Source organism: Harpia harpyja, chromosome 25 (assembly GCF_026419915.1).
Source record: "Harpia harpyja isolate bHarHar1 chromosome 25, bHarHar1 primary haplotype, whole genome shotgun sequence".
Taxonomy (NCBI): Eukaryota; Metazoa; Chordata; class Aves; order Accipitriformes; family Accipitridae; genus Harpia; species Harpia harpyja.
In genome coordinates this window covers 241,793-259,958 of record NC_068964.1, presented here as the reverse complement: position 1 = coordinate 259,958, position 18,166 = coordinate 241,793, and the positions used below count along the sequence as shown (strand labels likewise).

General features: G+C 61.1%; 2 protein-coding genes across 2 annotated transcripts; one reads left to right on the top strand and one right to left on the bottom strand.

Moving 5' to 3' along the window:
- Positions 1 to 784: 784 nt before the first annotated feature.
- Positions 785 to 14,116, top strand: LOC128135825 (uncharacterized). The gene is made up of 11 exons (XM_052774897.1): positions 785 to 949; positions 1,811 to 1,938; positions 2,221 to 3,644; positions 3,760 to 3,810; positions 5,091 to 5,220; positions 5,698 to 5,785; positions 6,187 to 6,274; positions 7,758 to 7,818; positions 8,192 to 8,266; positions 8,681 to 8,920; positions 10,539 to 14,116. The coding sequence occupies exons 2-11, from the start codon at positions 1,848 to 1,850 to the stop codon at positions 12,464 to 12,466; spliced, it is 4,176 nt and encodes a 1,391-aa protein (XP_052630857.1). The 5' UTR covers positions 785 to 949; positions 1,811 to 1,847; the 3' UTR covers positions 12,467 to 14,116.
- A 308-nt stretch (positions 14,117 to 14,424) lies between these two features.
- IER3 (immediate early response 3) lies at positions 14,425 to 16,019 on the bottom strand. Its single transcript, XM_052775005.1, has 2 exons — positions 15,823 to 16,019; positions 14,425 to 15,342 (listed from the first exon to the last, which is right to left on the bottom strand). The coding sequence occupies exons 1-2, from the start codon at positions 16,009 to 16,011 to the stop codon at positions 14,962 to 14,964; spliced, it is 570 nt and encodes a 189-aa protein (XP_052630965.1). The 5' UTR covers positions 16,012 to 16,019; the 3' UTR covers positions 14,425 to 14,961.
- Between the last annotated feature and the right edge of the window lie 2,147 nt (positions 16,020 to 18,166).

Sequence of the window (18,166 nt, the reverse complement as noted above, 5' to 3'; positions counted from 1 at the left end):
CCTGTGGGAAGGGACCCCCCCCCAGATGCCCCCCCGGAAGGTTGGGGGGTACTTAAATAAGGGTTGGGGTGACCCCAGGGAGCGGGGATGGGGATGGGGGGGTTAAATGCAACCGAGGTGAAGGCAAAGGGGTGGAAATTAAAGGGGGGGGGGCGCGGAAATATAATGGGGGGGTTTAAAATGCAACAGGGCTGGAGGGAAAATGAAAATCGTGGTTGAATGCAAAGAGGGGAGAAATGGGGGAGGCGGGGGGGGGGATACAGCGGAGGTGGGTGCGGGGGGGGTTGTTAAATGAAAATATAACGGAGGCGGGTGCAAGGAGGGGGGGGGCTGAAAACACGACGCGGTTGGATGCGAGGGGAAGGGGGGGGGTGAAAAGCCGAAGGGGGTGAAGGCGGCGGGGTGGTAAAATAGAAAGGGGGGGTGGGCGAGGGGATGATGGGGAACGACCCCCCCCCATTTCCCCATGGGGGGGGGGGGGGCCCGTCGGGGGGTGCGGCCGGGTGGGGTCGTGTGTGTGTGTGTCCCCCCCCCAAAATCCCCGGGGGTCTCCCCTGTTACCTGGTACCGGGGCCGGAGGGATGCGGAGGCGATGAAGCAACGGGGGGGGGGGGGGGGGAATTGGGGAAAGGGGAGGGGGGGGGGAAAGAACCGAGGTTTGGGGGGGGGGGGCGGCGCCGGGGCTGTTGCACGCCGGCTCGGTGAGTCCGGACACACAGGAAGGGGATGGAGCAACCGGGCCCGGGGGGGGGCAGACAGGAAGGGGGGGGGGACACGGGGGGGAGGAGGAGGAGTGTGGGGGGGGGACACACACGCACAGACACGGCCACGAGCTGAAGCCCCCGGGACCGAAAAGAACGGAGTCACCGGAGTCGCCTTTGTGGTTGTCGGGGGTCGCGTTGTCGCCGTGGGTGTCCCCCCCCCCTCGCCCCTTCTCCCGGGGTGGCAGGTAAAGAAGAGGGCCCCCCCCAGCACCAGCACCAGCACCAGCACCAGCACCAGCACCAGCACCCCCCCCCTCCGGGGATGGGGGACGCTGCTGGCGCCGCCCGGCTTTGTCCCCGGTCGGGGGAGAGGGGGGGGAGAGGGGATGGGGGGGTCCCCTCCATCCCCGGGGGGGAGAGGGGATGGGGGACCGGGGGGGGGTCCCTCCATCCCATATAGACCCGGGAGGGAGTGGGGCTGGGGGGGTCCTGTCCATCCCATATAGACCCGAGGAGGAGTGGGGCTGGGGGGCCGGGGGGGTCCTGTCCATCCCATATAGACCCGGGAGGGAGTGGGGCTGGGGGGGTCCTGTCCATCCCATATAGAGCCAGTGGGCATTGGGGGACCGGGGGGGGTCCCTCCATCCCATATAGACCCGAGGAGGAGTGGGGCTGGGGGGGGTCCTGTCCATCCCATATAGCCCCAGTGGGCATTGGGGGACCGGGGGGGGTCCCTCCATCCCATATAGACCCGAGGGGGCAGAGGGGCTGGGGGACCGGGGGGGTCTCTTCCATCTCACACTGGTCCTGGGGTGCCCAACATGGTCCTACACCGGCACCCAGTGTCACCCACCAAGCGCCAGGAGCTGCCCCCCCCCGCTGGCATCTGGTGTCCCCCCCCTCCGCTGGTGTCACCCATGGGGCGCAGGGACACGCCACAAACCAGGACCCCGAAACACTTCCCCATGCCAGGCACCAGGACCCCCCATGCACGAGGGGGGCACCCACCATCCTGCTGAACCCCGAACTTCACCGAGCCCCTGGCGATGCTTTTGCGGGGGGGGGGGGGGCTGCGGGATGGTGACGGGGTGCTCTCGGCTTTCCAGGATCCCCGTGTCACCGGCCAAGGTGCGGGAACGGGCGATGGATACCTGGGGGGCTGCGGATCCGGAGCAGACGGTGCTTTTTGGGGGTGACGGGGAGGAGGACGCCTACAACCCCCCGGTGATGCAGAGTAAGTGTCGAGGATGGGGTGGGGCGTGGGGGGTGTCCTCATTGCGCTTCAGCTTTGGGAAGGGGATGGAGACCCCCCCACGGGCACCCGGATCCTGTGGTGTGTCCCCCAAACGGAATCCGTGTCCTCGGTCTCTGTACCAAGGACGTGCCAAGAAGCTCAAAGTTACAGGGTGCACCAGCCCAGCCCCCTTGATTGTCCCGTGGGAAGGGGGTCTCCATCCCCATTAGCCCCCCCCCCAACTGGGATTGACCCCCATCTGCCCCCCTTCCACTGTCCCAGGGACACCGAGCGACCCCGAGACGGACCCCCAGGCAGCAGGCGATCCCGAGATCGTAGAGATGGATACGGCCGCCTTGTTGGGTCACCCCGAAGAGGGTTCACCGGGCGAACGGAGCCCGGCACGGGAAACCCTGCGTTGGACCGTGGTCCAGCAGATCGACTCTCCCGGCGCGGCAGGAGGTCGGCGCGGCGGTAAAACCGGAGCGGGAGCTGGCACCTTCTCCAACTTCAAGAGCATCATTGTGTTGCAGAAGAGTTATGAGTGCGGGGAATGCGGCAAGAGCTTCAGCTGCAGCTCCCACTTCAGCAAACACCGGCGGACCCACACCGGTGAGAAACCCTTCCTCTGCCTCCATTGCGGTAAGAGCTTCAACGTCAGCTCCAACCTCTACCGGCATCAACGGGCTCATGCTGCCGAACGGCCGGGTCCACCGGCTCCACCGGCGCGTCCCCGTGGGTTGCCGTATAAATGCGAGGAGTGCGGGAAGAGTTTTCGCCGTAACAAGGAGCTGGTGACCCACCAACGGTTGCACACCGGTCGCTTGCCCTTCCAATGCAGTCACTGCGGGAAGAGCTTCAGTTGGAGCTCCCATTTTGACCGTCACCAACGTGTCCATACTGGTGAGAAGCCCTACCAGTGCCCTGAATGCGGTAAGCGTTTTAGCCGTAGCTCCCACCTCTACCGGCACCAACGCACCCATGCCGGCGGTCGCTCTTACATCTGCACTTATTGCGGGCGTAGTTTTGGTAGCACCCTCCATTTTGACCGGCACCAACGTACCCACACCGGCCAACGACCCTACAAGTGCACCCTATGCCGGAAGAGTTTTGGTGATGGGCCGGCGTTGGTCAAACACCAACGCCTTCATCTGGGCGATGGTCCTTTCCGTTGCGAAGAGTGCGGTAAAGCCTTCGGCGCCCGCGCCCAATATGCCCGGCATCGGCGTAGCCTCCACGGCGGCGGTGAGAAACCGTACCGTTGCGGTGATTGCGGGAAGAGTTTTTCCTGGAGCTCTCATTGGGAACGACATCAACGTATCCATACTGGCGAACGACCCTACCAATGCGGGGACTGTGGCAAACGTTTCGGCCGGACCTCCCATCTCTACCGGCATCAACGTACCCACGCTGGCGGGCAACCCCACATCTGTGCCGATTGCGGGAAGAGCTTCAACAGCACCCTACACTTCCATAAGCACCAACGGGCTCACGCCGGTCCCCGGCACGCCTGTCCCGATTGCGGCAAGGCGTTTGCTGATGGTTCGGCGTTGGCTAAGCACCGACGGGCACATGCCGGTGAGAAGCCTTTCCCTTGCCCGCAGTGTGGACGGCGTTTCGGCGTCAGTTCCCATCTTCACCGTCATCTCCGTAGCCACGGCGAGGAAGAGCCGCCGGAGGAGCCGCCGGATGAGCTTACGCCCTGTTAACCGGGGGACAGGGAGGGGGGGGCAGAGGGTTGACCCCCCGGGTGGCTCCTCTCCCCCCACCACTGCCGTGGGGTGCCTCGGGTAGCCCCCATGCGTGATGGGTGCTTCCAAGCCGGTGATGTCCCCCGGTGGCACCAACCCTGGCCCCGAGGACGTAGTTTTTGTAGGGTAGAGTAGGAAGGTAGGGTAGATAGGGGAGGATGGAGATGGGGCTGGGGGCTGAGTGGGAATTGGGGGGGGGGGCCCTCCAGAAAATCAGACCTAATCCTGCCAACAGACATCAGGACATCCCAACTGTGCTCCTCCATGCGTAGTCCAGGAGAAACCACCTCCATGGGTGATGGGGAGATGGTGCCGAGCGGCTGGGGAGGTGCGGAGCGGAAGGGGATGGGGTTAGGGGTGCTGGAGATCCCACCGGCTCCTTGCCAAACTCAGAGAGACCCCAAAATATCTGGGGTGGCTTCATCCCTTGACCATCCCACCTTCCCCATGCTGCCAGCCTTGACCAACACCCAAAGCCTGAGCCCTCCCAGCTGCGCTTGGGGCGTGATGACGCCATCTACCAAATGACACCATTTGGGGCAAAATACCCCCATTTGGTGGCTTTGTTGTTGAGAAACAAGCCTGGGTGTCCGTCCCCAGCAGCTCCCAGCCACGTGCCGCGGTTTGGCCGCCGGCGATGCTTCGTTGCGGACCCAGCGTTGAGTGGTTTATTTAATGTATTTATTGTATTTATTCAGCGGGAGCCCACCTGCGGTTGGAGGAACCCAACGTGTTGGGGTGAGCTGGAGGCTGTTGGGGACAGGAGCTGGGACAAGGGACGGTTTGTCCCCAAGCCAGTGTGGGAATGCTCATGGCTGTTCTTGGGTTGATCAATCCACCACCATGCAAAGGGGGCTCATGGTGGGGACCCATCAGTAATGGGGAGGAGGTAGCACCACCCGTGGCTGGAAAGAAACCCCCAGGAGATCACGGGGAGCATTACCTGCAGGTATTTCCCAGCTGAAAAGAGCTGAACCCTTGGGGTGAACCTCAGGGATGGGATCAGGACACAAATCCAGGGATTTCCTGGCATTTTTGAGGTCGCGGTCGTGCCGGCTGCCTGGTCTGTCTCTTCCCAAGATGAGCAGGAGCTGTGTTTGTATTGTGAATAAAAATAGACTAGTGCAAAACCCGGCAGGTGGCTTCTCCTTCTCCTTGGAGGAGCTGTGAATCCCAGCTCTTTCCGTGCAGAAAACCAGAGGTTTGGGGGTCATCTTGGGTGGGGTGTCCAAAAATAACCCCCCCATCCCGGGGAAACTCAACCAGCCTGGCAGCCTGCATCGGTTCATGGTCCGTGGTTGAGTGGTGGTGATGATGAGTCGCCTGCCAGGAGGTGAAAGTTGGGGCTATGTGTGTCCCCGACTTGTGGTGTCCCTCCCAGAATGCCCCACTCTTTTGAAGGTTGGCCCTTCCCAGCAATGTCCCATGCCGATGCTGGCTGGGTTGTCCCAAATACACCCAACCCCAAACCCTTCTGCCTTCATTGGGTCCAGGAGGATCTCCAAGGAGGAAGACCGTCTGCCTTCATTGGGTCTAGAAACCTTCATTTGGTCAAGGGAGGATCTCCAAGGAGGGAGATTCTCTTCCCTCGTTGGGTACTGGGTTGATCTCCAAGGAGGGAGATCTTCTGCCTTCATTGGGTCCAGGGAGGTTCTCCAGGGAGGAAGATCTGCCTTCACTGGGTCCAGAGAGGATCTGCCCCGAGGGCATCTCCCCACGCACCCTCAAGCTTTTAGGGGTCCCCGGGCAAGCAGCTGCCTCCTCCGCACGTGTGGCCAGGACAGAGGGGCACCCTGCCCTCCAGTGCTGCCAGATCCTCCCTGCTGGTGTGGAGTTTCCTGGTCTGGAGTCTCCAGCATCTACCACTGTGGTTGAGCTTCAAAGGAGAGTCCATCTCCCGGTTTCCTTGGGATGTGGGCACCGGTTTCCTTGGGATGTAGGCATCTCCTTGGGCAACAAACAAATTGGGCAACTCCTTGGGTATCTCCTTGGGCATCTTCTTGGGCAGAAAACAACTTGGGTATCTCCTTGAGCATCTCCTTGGGCAACTCCTTGGGCATCTCCTTGGGCAACTCCTTGGGCAACAAACAACTTGGGTATCTCCTTGAGCAACTCCTTGGGCATCTTCTTGGGCAACTCCTTGGGCAACAAACAACTTGGGTATCTCCTTGGGCAACTCCTTGGGCATCTTCTTGGGCATCTCCTTGGGCAAATCCTTGGGCATCTTCTTGGCCAACTCCTTGGGCAACAAACAACTTGGGTATCTCCTTGGGCAACTCCTTGGGTATTTCTTCGGGCAACTCCTTGAGCAACTCCTTTGGCATCTCCTTGGGCATCTCCTTGGGCAACAAACAACTTGGGTATCTCCTTGGGCAACTCCCTGAGCATCTCCTTGGGCATCTTCTTGGGTAACAACGTGGGCATCTTTGGGGGCATCTCCTTGGCAAGGGGGCCACGGCGTTAGCCCCCAAGGGTCTATCTGCCCCCACCTCTGCAGGCTGATGGATTCGAGGCTCCGGACCCCCATGTTTGACCCCCCCCCCCTTAGAGGGTCCCTAGACACATCCACAGCGAGATGGGACAGAGTAGGGGTGCAGGGGGCAGCGAGGCCAGCCCCCCCCCCCCCCCATCTAACAGCATCCTTCAGTGGGGATTCCCCAGTGTCTAATATAGGGGTTGAGCTCACATGGCGGGGGGGGGACACACACACTTCGGTGGCGGGGGGGTGGGGATGGAGAAACCAGGCTCCGGGGAAGACTCGGGGCTTGGGGGGGGGGGTGAACCGGAGGCGGGGGCCGCTAGAGGGCCCTGGCTGGTGCTGGAGGAGGAGGAGGAGGAGGAGGAGGAGGAGGAGGAGGAGGAGGAGGAGGAGGAGGAGGAGGGCGGCCACGGCTTCACTGTATCCGGGTCACACGGGGAGCCGCCTCCACCGGGACCGGTGCTCGGCGAGGAGAGTCCCCGGAGCCGGGGGGGGGAACCCCGGGAACCCGGGCTGTGCCCCCCCCGCAACCCACCCCCCCACCCCACCCCCGCCCCGCCGCAGGTAACCGGGGGTCCCCCCCATATCCCCCCCCCCCCCCCCCGCGCTGGGTGCCCCAAATTCTGCAGGGGTGGGGGGGTGGGGGGGCTTGTGTCCTGGGGTGGGGGGAGATGGGGGGGTGCAGCGGTGGGTGGCCATGGGCACCCCAAAAACTGGGGGTGCGGCCCCTGGGCAACCCAAAGAGCAGGTATCGTCCCCTGGGCATCCCAAAAAGTGGGGGTGCAGCCCCCGGGCACCCCAAAAAGCAGGTACATCCCCTGGGCACCCCAAAAACTGGGGGTGCAGCCCCTGGGCACCCCAAAAAGCAGGTACATCCCCTGGGCACCCCAAAAACTGGGGGTGCAGCCCCTGGGCACCCCAAAAAGCAGGTACATCCCCTGGGCACCCCAAAAACTGGGGGTGCAGCCCCTGGGCACCCCAAAAAGCAGGTACATCCCCTGGGCACCCCAAAAACTGGGGGTGCAGCCCCCGGGTACCCCAAAGAGTGGGGGTGCAGCCCCTGGGCACCCCAAAAAGCAGGTACATCCCCTGGGCACCCCAAAAAGTGGAGGTGCAGCCTCGGGGCACCCCAAAGAGCAGGTATCATCCCCTGGGCACCCCAAAAACTGGGGGTGCAGCCTCTGGGCAGCCCAAAGAGCAGGTATCATCCTCTGGGCACCCCAAAAACTGGGGGTGCAGCCCCTGGGCACCCCAAAAAGTGCGTGAAGAGCTGCTGAGGACCCCAAAGAGCAGGGAAGCCCCCCCCCGCAGGGTACCCCAAAAAAGTGGGCACACTTTAGCACAGGGCACGCAGCTCCGGATACCCTGGGGATCGGGGTGCACAGCCCTGGAAAATTTGGGGAGCAAGGGGGGTAGACACACATAGGCCCCCCACCCTTCCCCCCAGCCCCCCATACAGAAAAGGGGGTTGGGGGGTATTGGGGTGCTAACAAGGAGGGGGGGGGTCTCTTGCTGTTGCAGGGACCGGAATTTTGGTTGTGGGGTGACGCCACCCACCTGGGACACCCCCCTGTCCCCCCCCGGGACCCCCCGTCCCCCCATTTTTCGGGGCCACCATGCAGGAGAACTACGAGAACGTCATTTCCTTGGGTAAGGGGCACGGAGGGACCCTGGGATGTCCCAGTTTTGGGGGTGGGGGTGTCATTTTGGGGGTCCCCAGCACCATTGTCACCCCATGTGTAGGTCGGGGACTCCCCTGCCCCGGCGCACTGCCATGATGGGGGGGGGCCACGAGCATCCCATGGACTCAGGGTGGGTTTTCAGGGGGCCGGGTACCCCATGCTGCCTCAGTTTCCCTCGCCGTGGTGAATTGTAGCTGGTGGAAGCACATTTTGCCCAAACATGGAGCGTTTCACCCCAAAATAGAGGGCTTCTTGCTGGGGGGGGGGGGGGAATGAGGGGGGGATGGAGCCCATCACCGGGGCATCTGGGCGCCTGAGGAGACCAACCTTCTTCCCGGCAGCGGAGGAGATCGCCATCAGTTGGCCGCGCATCACCGCCTTCGCCGAATCCCACCGGAGGCGGGGGCTGGTGTCGGGTAAGTCTTGGGGTTCAGCGGGGACCCCCCAAATTTTGGGTGAATTCCTTGGGTTTTTAGGGACCTCCAAAGTTCGGTGAATTCCTTAGGTTTTTGGAGACCCCCCCCCAAATTTGGGTGAATCCCTGAGGGTTTTGGGGACCCGCAAAATTGGGTGAATCCCTTGGGTTTTGAGGGATCCCCCAAATTGGGTGAATTCCTTAGGTTTTTTTTGGGACCCCCCCAAATTTGAATGAACCCCTTAGGTTTTGGGGGACACCCAAATTGGGTGAATTCCTTAGGTTTTTTTTGGGACCCCCCCAAATTTGAATGAACCCCTTAGGTTTTGGGGGACACCCAAATTTGAGTGAATCCCTTAGGTTTTGGGGACACCCTAAATTTGGGTGAGTTCCTCAGGTTTTTGGGGACTAACAGTCATTTTTCCAGGCGTGGAAGCAGAGGGCGAGCAGGGTCAACCGGAGCCCACCCAGATCCAACCCTCGACGGGAGCCGGTTCCAGCGATGGGGGGGTGAACCCCGATTTACGTCGCCAGTTGGGCCTGATCCTGCAAACGGCCGGCAGGAGCCAGGTGGAGAAGATGCTGCGGGAGCTGGTGCGGGAGCAGGGGCAGGGGGGGAAGCGCCGGAGCCGCAAGAAAACACCCAAGGATGGAGGTAAATTTGGGGGGGGAACCCCACAAGACCCTCCCATTTTGGGGACCACCCCTTGGGAACTGGGGTGGGGGCAGGTTTGGGGGTATCGGTGCTTTGGGGGCTGGTTTTTCATAGAATCATGGAATGATTTGGGTGGGAAGGGACCTTTGAAGGTGACCTCCTCCACCAGCAGGGACATCTCCAACCAGATCAGGGTGCTCAGAGCCACGGCCAACCCGGCCTTGAATGTCTCCAGGGATGGGGCATCTCCAACCTCTTTGGGCAACCTCTGCCAGCGTCTCACCACCCTCTCCACCAAGAATTTCTTCCCTAGATCTAGTCTGAATCTACCTTCTTTTAGCTTAAAACCCATCCCCGCCTCGTCCTATCGCGACAGCCCTTACTAAAAGCCCTGTCCCCAGAAGGACCGAAAGGCCACCACGAGGTCTACCCGGAGCCTTCTCTTCTCCAACTCTCTCAGCCCGGCCTCATAGCAGAGGTGTCCCAGCCCTCGGACCATCTCCGGGGCCTCCTCCGGACCCGCTCCAACAGGTCCGTGTCCTCCTCGCCCCGAGGACCCCTGGGTGCAGTGCTCCGGGTGGGCTCCCACCGGAGCAGAGGGGCAGAATCCCCTCCCTCGACCTGCCGGCCACGCTTCTTCCGATGCGGCCCAGGAGACGGTTGGCTTTCTGGGCTGCGAGCGTCCGCTTCTTCATCCCCCGAGTCCTTCTCCGCTCTCCATCCCTTCATCCCCTGAGTCCTTCTCCGCTCTCCATCCCTTCATCCCCCGTCTCCTCCGCTCTCCATCCCTTCATCCCCGAGTCCTTCTCCGCTCTCCATCCCTTCACCCCCCGAGTCCTTCTCTGCTCTCCATCCCTTCATCCCCCGAGTCCTTCTCTGCTCTCCATCCCTTCATCCCCCGAGTCCTTCTCCGCTCTCCATCCCTTCATCCCCCAGCCTGCGTCCACGGTTGGGGTTGCCCCAACCCAGGGGCAGGACCTTGCCCTTGGGCTGGTTGAACCTCTGGCCTGTCCAGGTCCCTCTGGATGGATCCCATCCCTCTGGAGTAGCAACCACCCCACTCAGCCTGGGGGTCACCTCTATGTCATTGATGAAGATATGGGGACAGTGCTGGTCCCAGTAAGGACCCCTGAGGGACGCCGCTCGTCACTGGTCTCCATCCGGACATGGAGCCATTGACCACGACTCTTTGGATGACAACATTCACCCAATTCCTGCTCCACCATCCCTCAACTCCATCCAACTGGGAGAGGAGGACGTTGTGGAGGACCACGTCTAAGGGACGATGGTGGCACATGTCATTGATGAAGATAGGGGACAGTACTGGTCCCAGTAAGGACCCCTGAGGGACGCCACTCGTCACTGGTCTCCATCTGGACAATGGAGCCGTTGACCACAACCCTTTGGATGCCACCATCCACCCAATTCCTGCTCCGTCGAATGGTCCATCCCTCAACTCCGTCTCTCTCCAACTTAGAGAGAAGGATGTTGTGGGGGACCATTTCAAAGGTTTTACAAGAACTCCAGAGAGATGACATGTTTTCCATGTTGGGGGGCTTGAAATTAATTTTGGGGGGTGTTGCGCTGGAGGGACTCATGGTTTCTCGCTGTGGTGCAGGCACCGGTGCCGGGAGCGGGACGGAGGAGGATTCAGCACTGCGGGACGGCGAGGAGACGGCGCTGGAGGATGCCGATCAGCACCAAAGCGGGGGACAGGCGGGTGAAGCCCCCGCCGCCGGTAAAGGGAATGGGGGCAAGAAGGGCAGCGCGGCATCGCCGGCATCCCGGGGTGGTTGTGCCGAATGCGGGATGCGGAACCGGTCACAGAGTCCGGTAAAGCCGCGGCGGTGCACTGAGTGCGGGCGGCGGTGTCGGCAATCGGCCCGGCAGCCAGAGCGCGGCGGGGAGAAGCCACACCGGTGCGGTGACTGCGGCAAAGGCTTCAGCCGAGGGTCCAACCTTGCCCAGCACCGGCGTATCCACACTGGTGAACGGCCTCACCGTTGCGGTGATTGCGGCAAAGGTTTCATCCAACGCTCCGACCTGGAGCGGCACCGGCGGGTTCACACCGGTGAACGGCCATATCCTTGCGGCGACTGTGGCAAACGGTTCAGTGTCAGCTCCCACCTTGACCGGCATCGCCGTACCCACGCCGGCGGACCCGGTCCACCTGCCCAACCCCGCACCCGTCCTCGACCGCCTCCACCGGAGGGGTCACTGGCTCCTCACCGCTGCCCTGAATGCGGTAAGATCTTCGCCCAACGCTCTGCTTTGGCCAAACACCGTAAGACCCACAGCGGCGAACGACCTCACCGCTGCGGCGACTGTGGTAAGAGCTTCAGCCGAGGCTCCAACCTTACCCAACACCGGCGCATCCATACTGGCGAACGGCCATTTGCTTGCGGCGATTGCGGCAAAGGTTTCATCCAACGCTCCGACCTGGAACGGCATCAACGGGTACACACCGGCGAACGACCCTATACCTGTGCCGAATGCGGTAAGAGCTTCAGCGTCAGCTCCCACCTCGACCGGCACCAGAAGATCCACGCAGCCGAACAGGCATCCTACCGTTGCCCTGAACATCTAGCCGGCTTCTTGGCTGCTCATCGTCACGGTCGCCTCTTCCAATGCGCCCAATGCGGGCGATGTTTCAGTCAAGGCGCTGCCTTGCTCAAGCATCAGCGTGCCCACAGTGCCGGAGGAACTGTGGGGCAGCCCCCCAAGTGCCCGGATTGCGGGAAGAACCGGGGCGGCACAGTAGGGTTACGTCCCCGCAGTCAGCAATGTATGGATTGCGGGAGGGAATCGGATACCGCTGACGGTGAAACGGCACCGGCAGTACCGCCGGAGAAACCCTATAAGTGCGGGGAATGCGGAAAGGGTTTTGGGCAACGTTCGGCGCTGGTTAAACACCGGCGTATCCATACCGGAGAGAAACCCTACGCCTGCGGGGATTGCGGGAAGGGTTTCATCCAGAAGTCGGACCTGACCATCCATCGCCGGATGCACACCGGGGAGAAACCTTACCGTTGCGGTGAGTGCGGTAAATGCTTCAGCGTCTCCTCCAACCTCATCACCCATCAACGTACCCACCTCGGCGAGAAGCCCTACCAATGCCCCGAATGCGGCAAGAGCTTCATCCAACGGTCCGAGCTCACCATCCACCAGCGCGTCCACACCGGCGAGAAGCCCTACAAGTGTCCCGAGTGCGGCAAGTGCTTCAGCCGTAGCTCCCACCTCAACCGCCACCAACGCACCCACGCCGGGGACAAGCCCAAAGCCACCGCTGCCGCCGCCGCCGCCGCCGCCAACCCCTCCGGCGCCTTCTCCAGCACCGCCTTCTCCCCGCCGTTGGGCGGTTCGGCGGCCCCCATCCCCTCGCTGCCCTCCTTCCCTGCCTCCCCCTCGCCCCTGCCCATCCCTTCCCTCTCCAGCCCTGCCCTGGACCTGCCGTGGGCCCTCTCCTTCCCTGCCCGCGCCTTCCCCCACCCCTCCTTCCCCTCGGCCCCCGCCTCGGGGGCCCAGACCTCCTCCCTCATCAACTGAGTGGTGCCCGGCCCTGGCCGCAGCTCCATCCTCCTCCCTACCTCCCCAGACACTCGCCCAACACCCAACCGGTGTTGGCCTCAAAGACCCATTGTTGGGAGGGCTTGTTCCTGCCCAGAGCCGTTCAGCCTTCGTGGGTAATTAATGATCTCTCTAATTAGGGGATGAGGCAGCTCCTCCAACCCTGACCACAGCCCCAGCTCCATCCTCCTCCCTACCTCCCCAGCCGCTCACCCAACGCCCAACCGGTGTTGGCCTCAAAGACCCATCGTTGGCGGGCTTGTTGCCACCTGGAGCTGTTCAGTTTTGGTGGCTAATTAATGACCTCTCTAATTAGGGGATGAGGCAGCTCCTCCAACCCTGACCACAGTCCCAGCTCCATCCTCCTCCCTACCTCCCCAGCCGCTCACCCAACACGCATTCTTGGTTGGCCTCAAAGCCCCAGTGTTGGGGGGCTTATTCCCACCCGGAGCCGTTCAGTCTTGGTGGCTAATTAATGATCTCACTAATTAGGGGATGGGGAAGTCCCCCTCATGCCGTGGCTCCATCCTCCTCCCACCCTCCCCAGCTGCTCACCCAACACCCAACCAGACTTGGCCTCCAAGACCCGTTGTTGGGGAGCTTGTTCTTGCCCGGAGGTGTTCAGCCTTGGTGGCTAATTAATGATCTCACTAATTAGGGGATGGGGAATTCCCCTTTATGCCATGGCTCCATCCTTCTCCCGCCCTCCCCAGCTGCTCAGCCAACACCCATCCTTGGTTGACCTCAAAGACCCATAGTTGGGGGGGGTGGGCTGGGCTTGTTCCTGCCCGGAGCCATTCAGCCTTGGTGGCTAATTAATTATCTAATTAGGGGATGGGGGACTCCCCCCTTAACTTTTTAATCCTTTTAACCAAATTACTACCTTTTCACAGCAGGAAGATGCACACTTTTCCCAAGTCAATGTCCCCATGGCAGAGGGGGGACAGTGCCCACCACTGCCCCTTGGATTTTGGGGTAGAGGGAAGTGAATAAAATCAATTCCCCACCTAATTAGGGTGATTTTTAACCATGTTTTCCCACCCTTTCCTTCTCCTGCTGTGTTTTAAAGCACCACCAAGTGCAACCCAAAATTTACCAAATTTGTCCTAGGTGCGAGCTGGTAAAAACTGAAGCAGAAAAAGGGGGTTGGGTTTTTTTTCCCTTTTTCTGCTGTGTTTTGCTTTTTGGGGCAATTATTTTGGGGGGTGGGCAGGGGAAGAGCCCCATCTGGGATCGATGGGCAAAATTGCTCTTTCTGTTTTTTTACTGCTGTTGTGTGTTGTTCGTGGTTTTTTGGCACAGCTGGGCAGCGATGATGCTCCCCAAGTGCCATTATGGGGGGGAAAAAAACACGGATTTGGGTCACCAGCACTGCCAAGCACGTGTTTCAGAGGAAAGACTTTATTATCATGGATGGAGCAGAGTCAACTGTGGGGTTTGCCCGATCCCCCCAGTGTGTCCCCCTGAAATGGGAGCAAAATCAAGCTGTTTTCAGCTTTTTTAAAAAAAAAAAAATTTTTTTTTGTTTTGTTACTTTTGTGACTTTGTATTCCCGCGTCGCCTACGAGTCGGTTCAATAAACAAGAGCTGGGCGCCTACATGCGTCCTGCAGCCGACTCGTGATGAAAAGTGATGTTTTTCTGCCTGAAATGGGTTTTCCCTTAATTCCCAGCACCACAGACACCCCCCAAAATGGTGAATGCAGCATCTCCCCCCGCCCCCCAGCCTAGAAAATAGGGCAGAAAACATGGAAAATCCTATTTTCTCACATGTCAAGGAGGAAGCACTTCCTCCCCGTTTCTTCCAAGGGCAAGAGCCCCCATCGCAGCAGGGGTTGCAGGCAGCGGGGGGGGGGGGGGGCTCTGGGGGGGTTTTAAGGGCTCCCCCCAGGGCCACAACCATGCGACGCTCCAAAGAAGACCCAGCAGCAACTCATGTTAAATAACATCAGTTATTAAATAACCCCAAATCACATTTAATAACCCCCAATTAAATAAAGTTAAATAACCCTCAATTAAATAACCGCGAAATAAATACAAATACAATAAATAAATACCGTGCGGGGGGAAGGGGATGAGGTGAGCAGCCCCGAGGTTGGATGAGGGGCACCCATGGGTTCTAGGGGCAGCCCCGAAGGTGAGGTAGGGGTCCCCATGGGTGCTGAATGCCTCTTCGAGTGCATGGTGAGGAGCACCCATAGGTGCTGGGTGCTGTCACAGCCCTAAGGCCAGGGTAATGGGCCCCAATGTGTCCCTGGGGCACTGGGTGCAACCACAAGGCCGAGGTGAGGGGCACCCACGGGTGCGTGGTGCCACCCTGTGGCCACTACAATAGGCACAGCTACCAGTCCAGTGTGTTGGGCACAGCCCTGAGGCCACAGCAATGGGCGCAGCGAGGTGCTGGGTGCCACCCCGAGGCCGAGGTGACAGTCTTGGGTGCCACCCTGAGACCAGGGTGAAGGTCCCGGGTGCCGCTCAGCTGGCAGTGTGTCCGGCTCTGCAGCTGTGGGGCCGCAGGGCAGGTGACAGCAGCAGCCGAGGGCAGGAGGCACCCATGGGTATCCCCGTGGGTGCTGCTGGTGTCCCCACCAGTGTCCCATTGGGCATCCAGTTTGTCTCCGTGGGTGTCACAGCAGTCCTGAGCAGCGCTCCGTCCCCGGGTGGGGATGTCACAGCAGGTGTCATGGGTGTCTCAAGGGTCACCACGGGTGTCTCGGGTGTCACCGTGGCCGTCGCGGCCACTTCGGGTGTCACATCCCCGGGCGCGCTGTACACCTGGGCACTCACCACAGCCAACAGCAGCACCAGGAGCCGCTTTGCCGCGCTCGGTTCTTCCGTGGGGGGCGGCCGCCGCACCTGAGAGAGGGGAGAACAACAAAATAGGGTAAGAACTGATCTACCTGGGACAAATACCCACCCCGGGGGCAAATATTCCTCCCCCCCCGATCAGGCTGGGGGAACCCATCCGAACGCAATCCCCCTCCGACCCTGCTTAGCTTCCAAAAAGGTAACTGGGGTAATTACCCCCTCTTGGGGCAAATAACCACCCCCGGGGGGGGGGGGGGGCAAATATTCCTTCCCCAGATGCCTGGGTTCCCCCTCCACCCGCCCCCGGGCACCAGGTAGGGGTGAGTCACGCGTGGGGGAGCGGGAAGTGACTCACCCCCCCTCACCTCCGGGAAATGGGCCTCATCCTGCGCGCCCCAAGGGACCCAGGCGTGCGGGGAAGGGACCCAGGAATCCGGGGAAGGGACCCAGGAATCCGGGGAAGGGACCCAGGAATCCAGGGAGGCCCCCCCCCCGCCCGCCTGTGGAACCCAGGCGCTTGGTACTCACAGCGGGCGGGTAGAGAACGCGACGGTGCCGGCGGCGGGGCCTAGGGGGGCCGCTGGGCCCTACCGGAGGCTCAAAGGTGAAATGCCGGGGTGGGGAAGGGGTGACCCCACCGGGGATCCCCTCAGGTTGTCCCCAACCCCGGCCCGGGCACGTCGTTGTCGCCGCCGCGGCCGCCATCGTCATCGTCATCTCGCAAAATGGCGGCGGAGGGCTGGCGGTAGCGCTCTTATGGCGGCGGCGGCGCTCCGCCCCCTCGCGGGTGGGGGTTACGCCCCTCGGCGACTCCTATTGGCTGCGTCCTGTCGGAGGCGTGGCCTCGGTGGGATGCCCCTCCCGCCCGGGGGTGCCCTAGGGGTGTATGCGGGGGGGGCTATAGGGGGCTATATGGAGCGCTATAGGGGTCCGTAGGGGATACAGGTGGTGTATGGGAGGCCTAGGGGTATATACTGGGCTATAGGGGGCTATGGGAGATGTGTAGAGGGCTAGGGGAGCCGTATAGGGGCAACAGGGGGGGTATAGGGGAGTATAGGGGGCAAGGGGGCTGCATGGAGGGGTATAGGGGGTCTATTGGGGGCTATGGGGGCTGCATGGAGGGGTACAGGGGGTGTATTGGGGGCTGTGGGGGTTGCATGGAGGGGTACAGGGAGCTATAGGGGGTGTATTGGGGGCTACAGGGGTTGCATGGAGGGGTATAGGGAGCTATAGGGGGTGTATTGGGGGCTACAGGGGTTGCATGGAGGGGTATAGGGAGCTATAGGGGGTGTATTGGGGGCTACAGGGGTTGCATGGAGGGGTATAGGGAGCTATAGGGGGTGTATTGGGGGCTACAGGGGTTGCATGGAGGGGTATAGGGGGTGTATTGGGGGCTATGGTGGTTGCATGGAGGGGTATAGGGGGTGTATTGGGGCTATGGGGGTTGCATGGAGGGGTATAGGGGGTGTATTGGGGGCTGTGGGGGTTGCATGGAGGGGTTTAGAGGGCTATAGGGGGTGTATGGGGTGATGGGGAGCTGTAGAGGGCTACAAAGGGTGTATGAGGGGCTATAGGGGATTAGATAGGACTAGGGGGGTGTATGGGTGGCTATAGTGGGCCATAGAGGGTGTATGGAGGTCTATAGGGGTCTTTAAGGGAGGTCTATAGTGTCTTTAAGGCTTGTTTGGGGGCCACGTAGGGGGTGTATGGGGGTCTAGAGGAGCCCGCAGAGGTGTACAGAGGCTGTAGAGGGGGTTCAGGGGGGTCTGTAGGGCTGTATGGGGATGCACAGGGCTGTATGGGAGTCTATAGAGGGATATGGGGGTATATGGGAAGTGTAGTGGTCTGTGAGGGTGTGTAAATGAATGTAAGGGGTGCATGGAGAGGTTTATAGGAGCGTATAGGGAAATACCGGAATGTAAAGGGGTTTATAGGGGTGTATGGGGGTTTATGGCAGTGTACGGGATATATAAGGGGTTATGGCAGTGCATAGGGGTGTATAGGGGCATATAGGGGTGTATAGGGACATATAGGGGTGTATAGGGGCGTATAGGGGTATATAGGGACATATATGGGCATATAGGGGCTCTTTAGGGGGTGTATAGGGATGGGAAGGCATAGAGGTTCACTGCACATTGCCCTCCTACCTACCCCCCAACAACCCCCGTAGCCCCCCCATAGCTCCCCTTCCCCTATAGCCCTTATAGCTTCCTGTCGTGTGTCGTGTCCCCCCCCACACACGTATGTCACGCAACAGCTTTTTCCCATGTTGCACAATCAGGAGCGGACTCGTGCAGGAGCACCCGGATGCCTGGGTCCCATTTCGGGGGGGGGGGGGGTGTCTATTGGGTGGGAGACCCAGATATCTGGGTCCCCTGGGGGGGGGGGCTATAGGATGAGACACCCATATATCTGGGTCCCCCCTCGGGGGTGCTGGGTCCCCTACTTAGTGCAGGGTGGGGGCTGGGTAGCTACTGGGACGCCTGGGTTCCTAAACCCTGAGTCATGGGGGGGGGGGGGGGGGTGTTTGCGTCATTCTCCCCTTTTCTGCACCCCAAAGGGGGGATGGGCAGAGAGGACCCAGGCATGTGGGGACCCCACTGTAGGCCAGACACCCCCCCCCCACCCAAAAAAGGACCCCCCCCCCCCCAAAAAGGGGCACCCCCCCCCCCCAAAGGACCCAGGCATCTGGGCAACCCTATGGGGGGACATAGGGTGACACCGGGTGTCACCGGCTCGCAACCTTTCCAGAAATCACCCGCTCCACTGAACCAGGAAAATCCCTACGGCCCGCACGCCTGGTTCCCTTTCCGGATGCCTGGGTCCATTCCAGACCCGGGGGGGACTTTTTGTGCGTCAGAGAATACGGGTG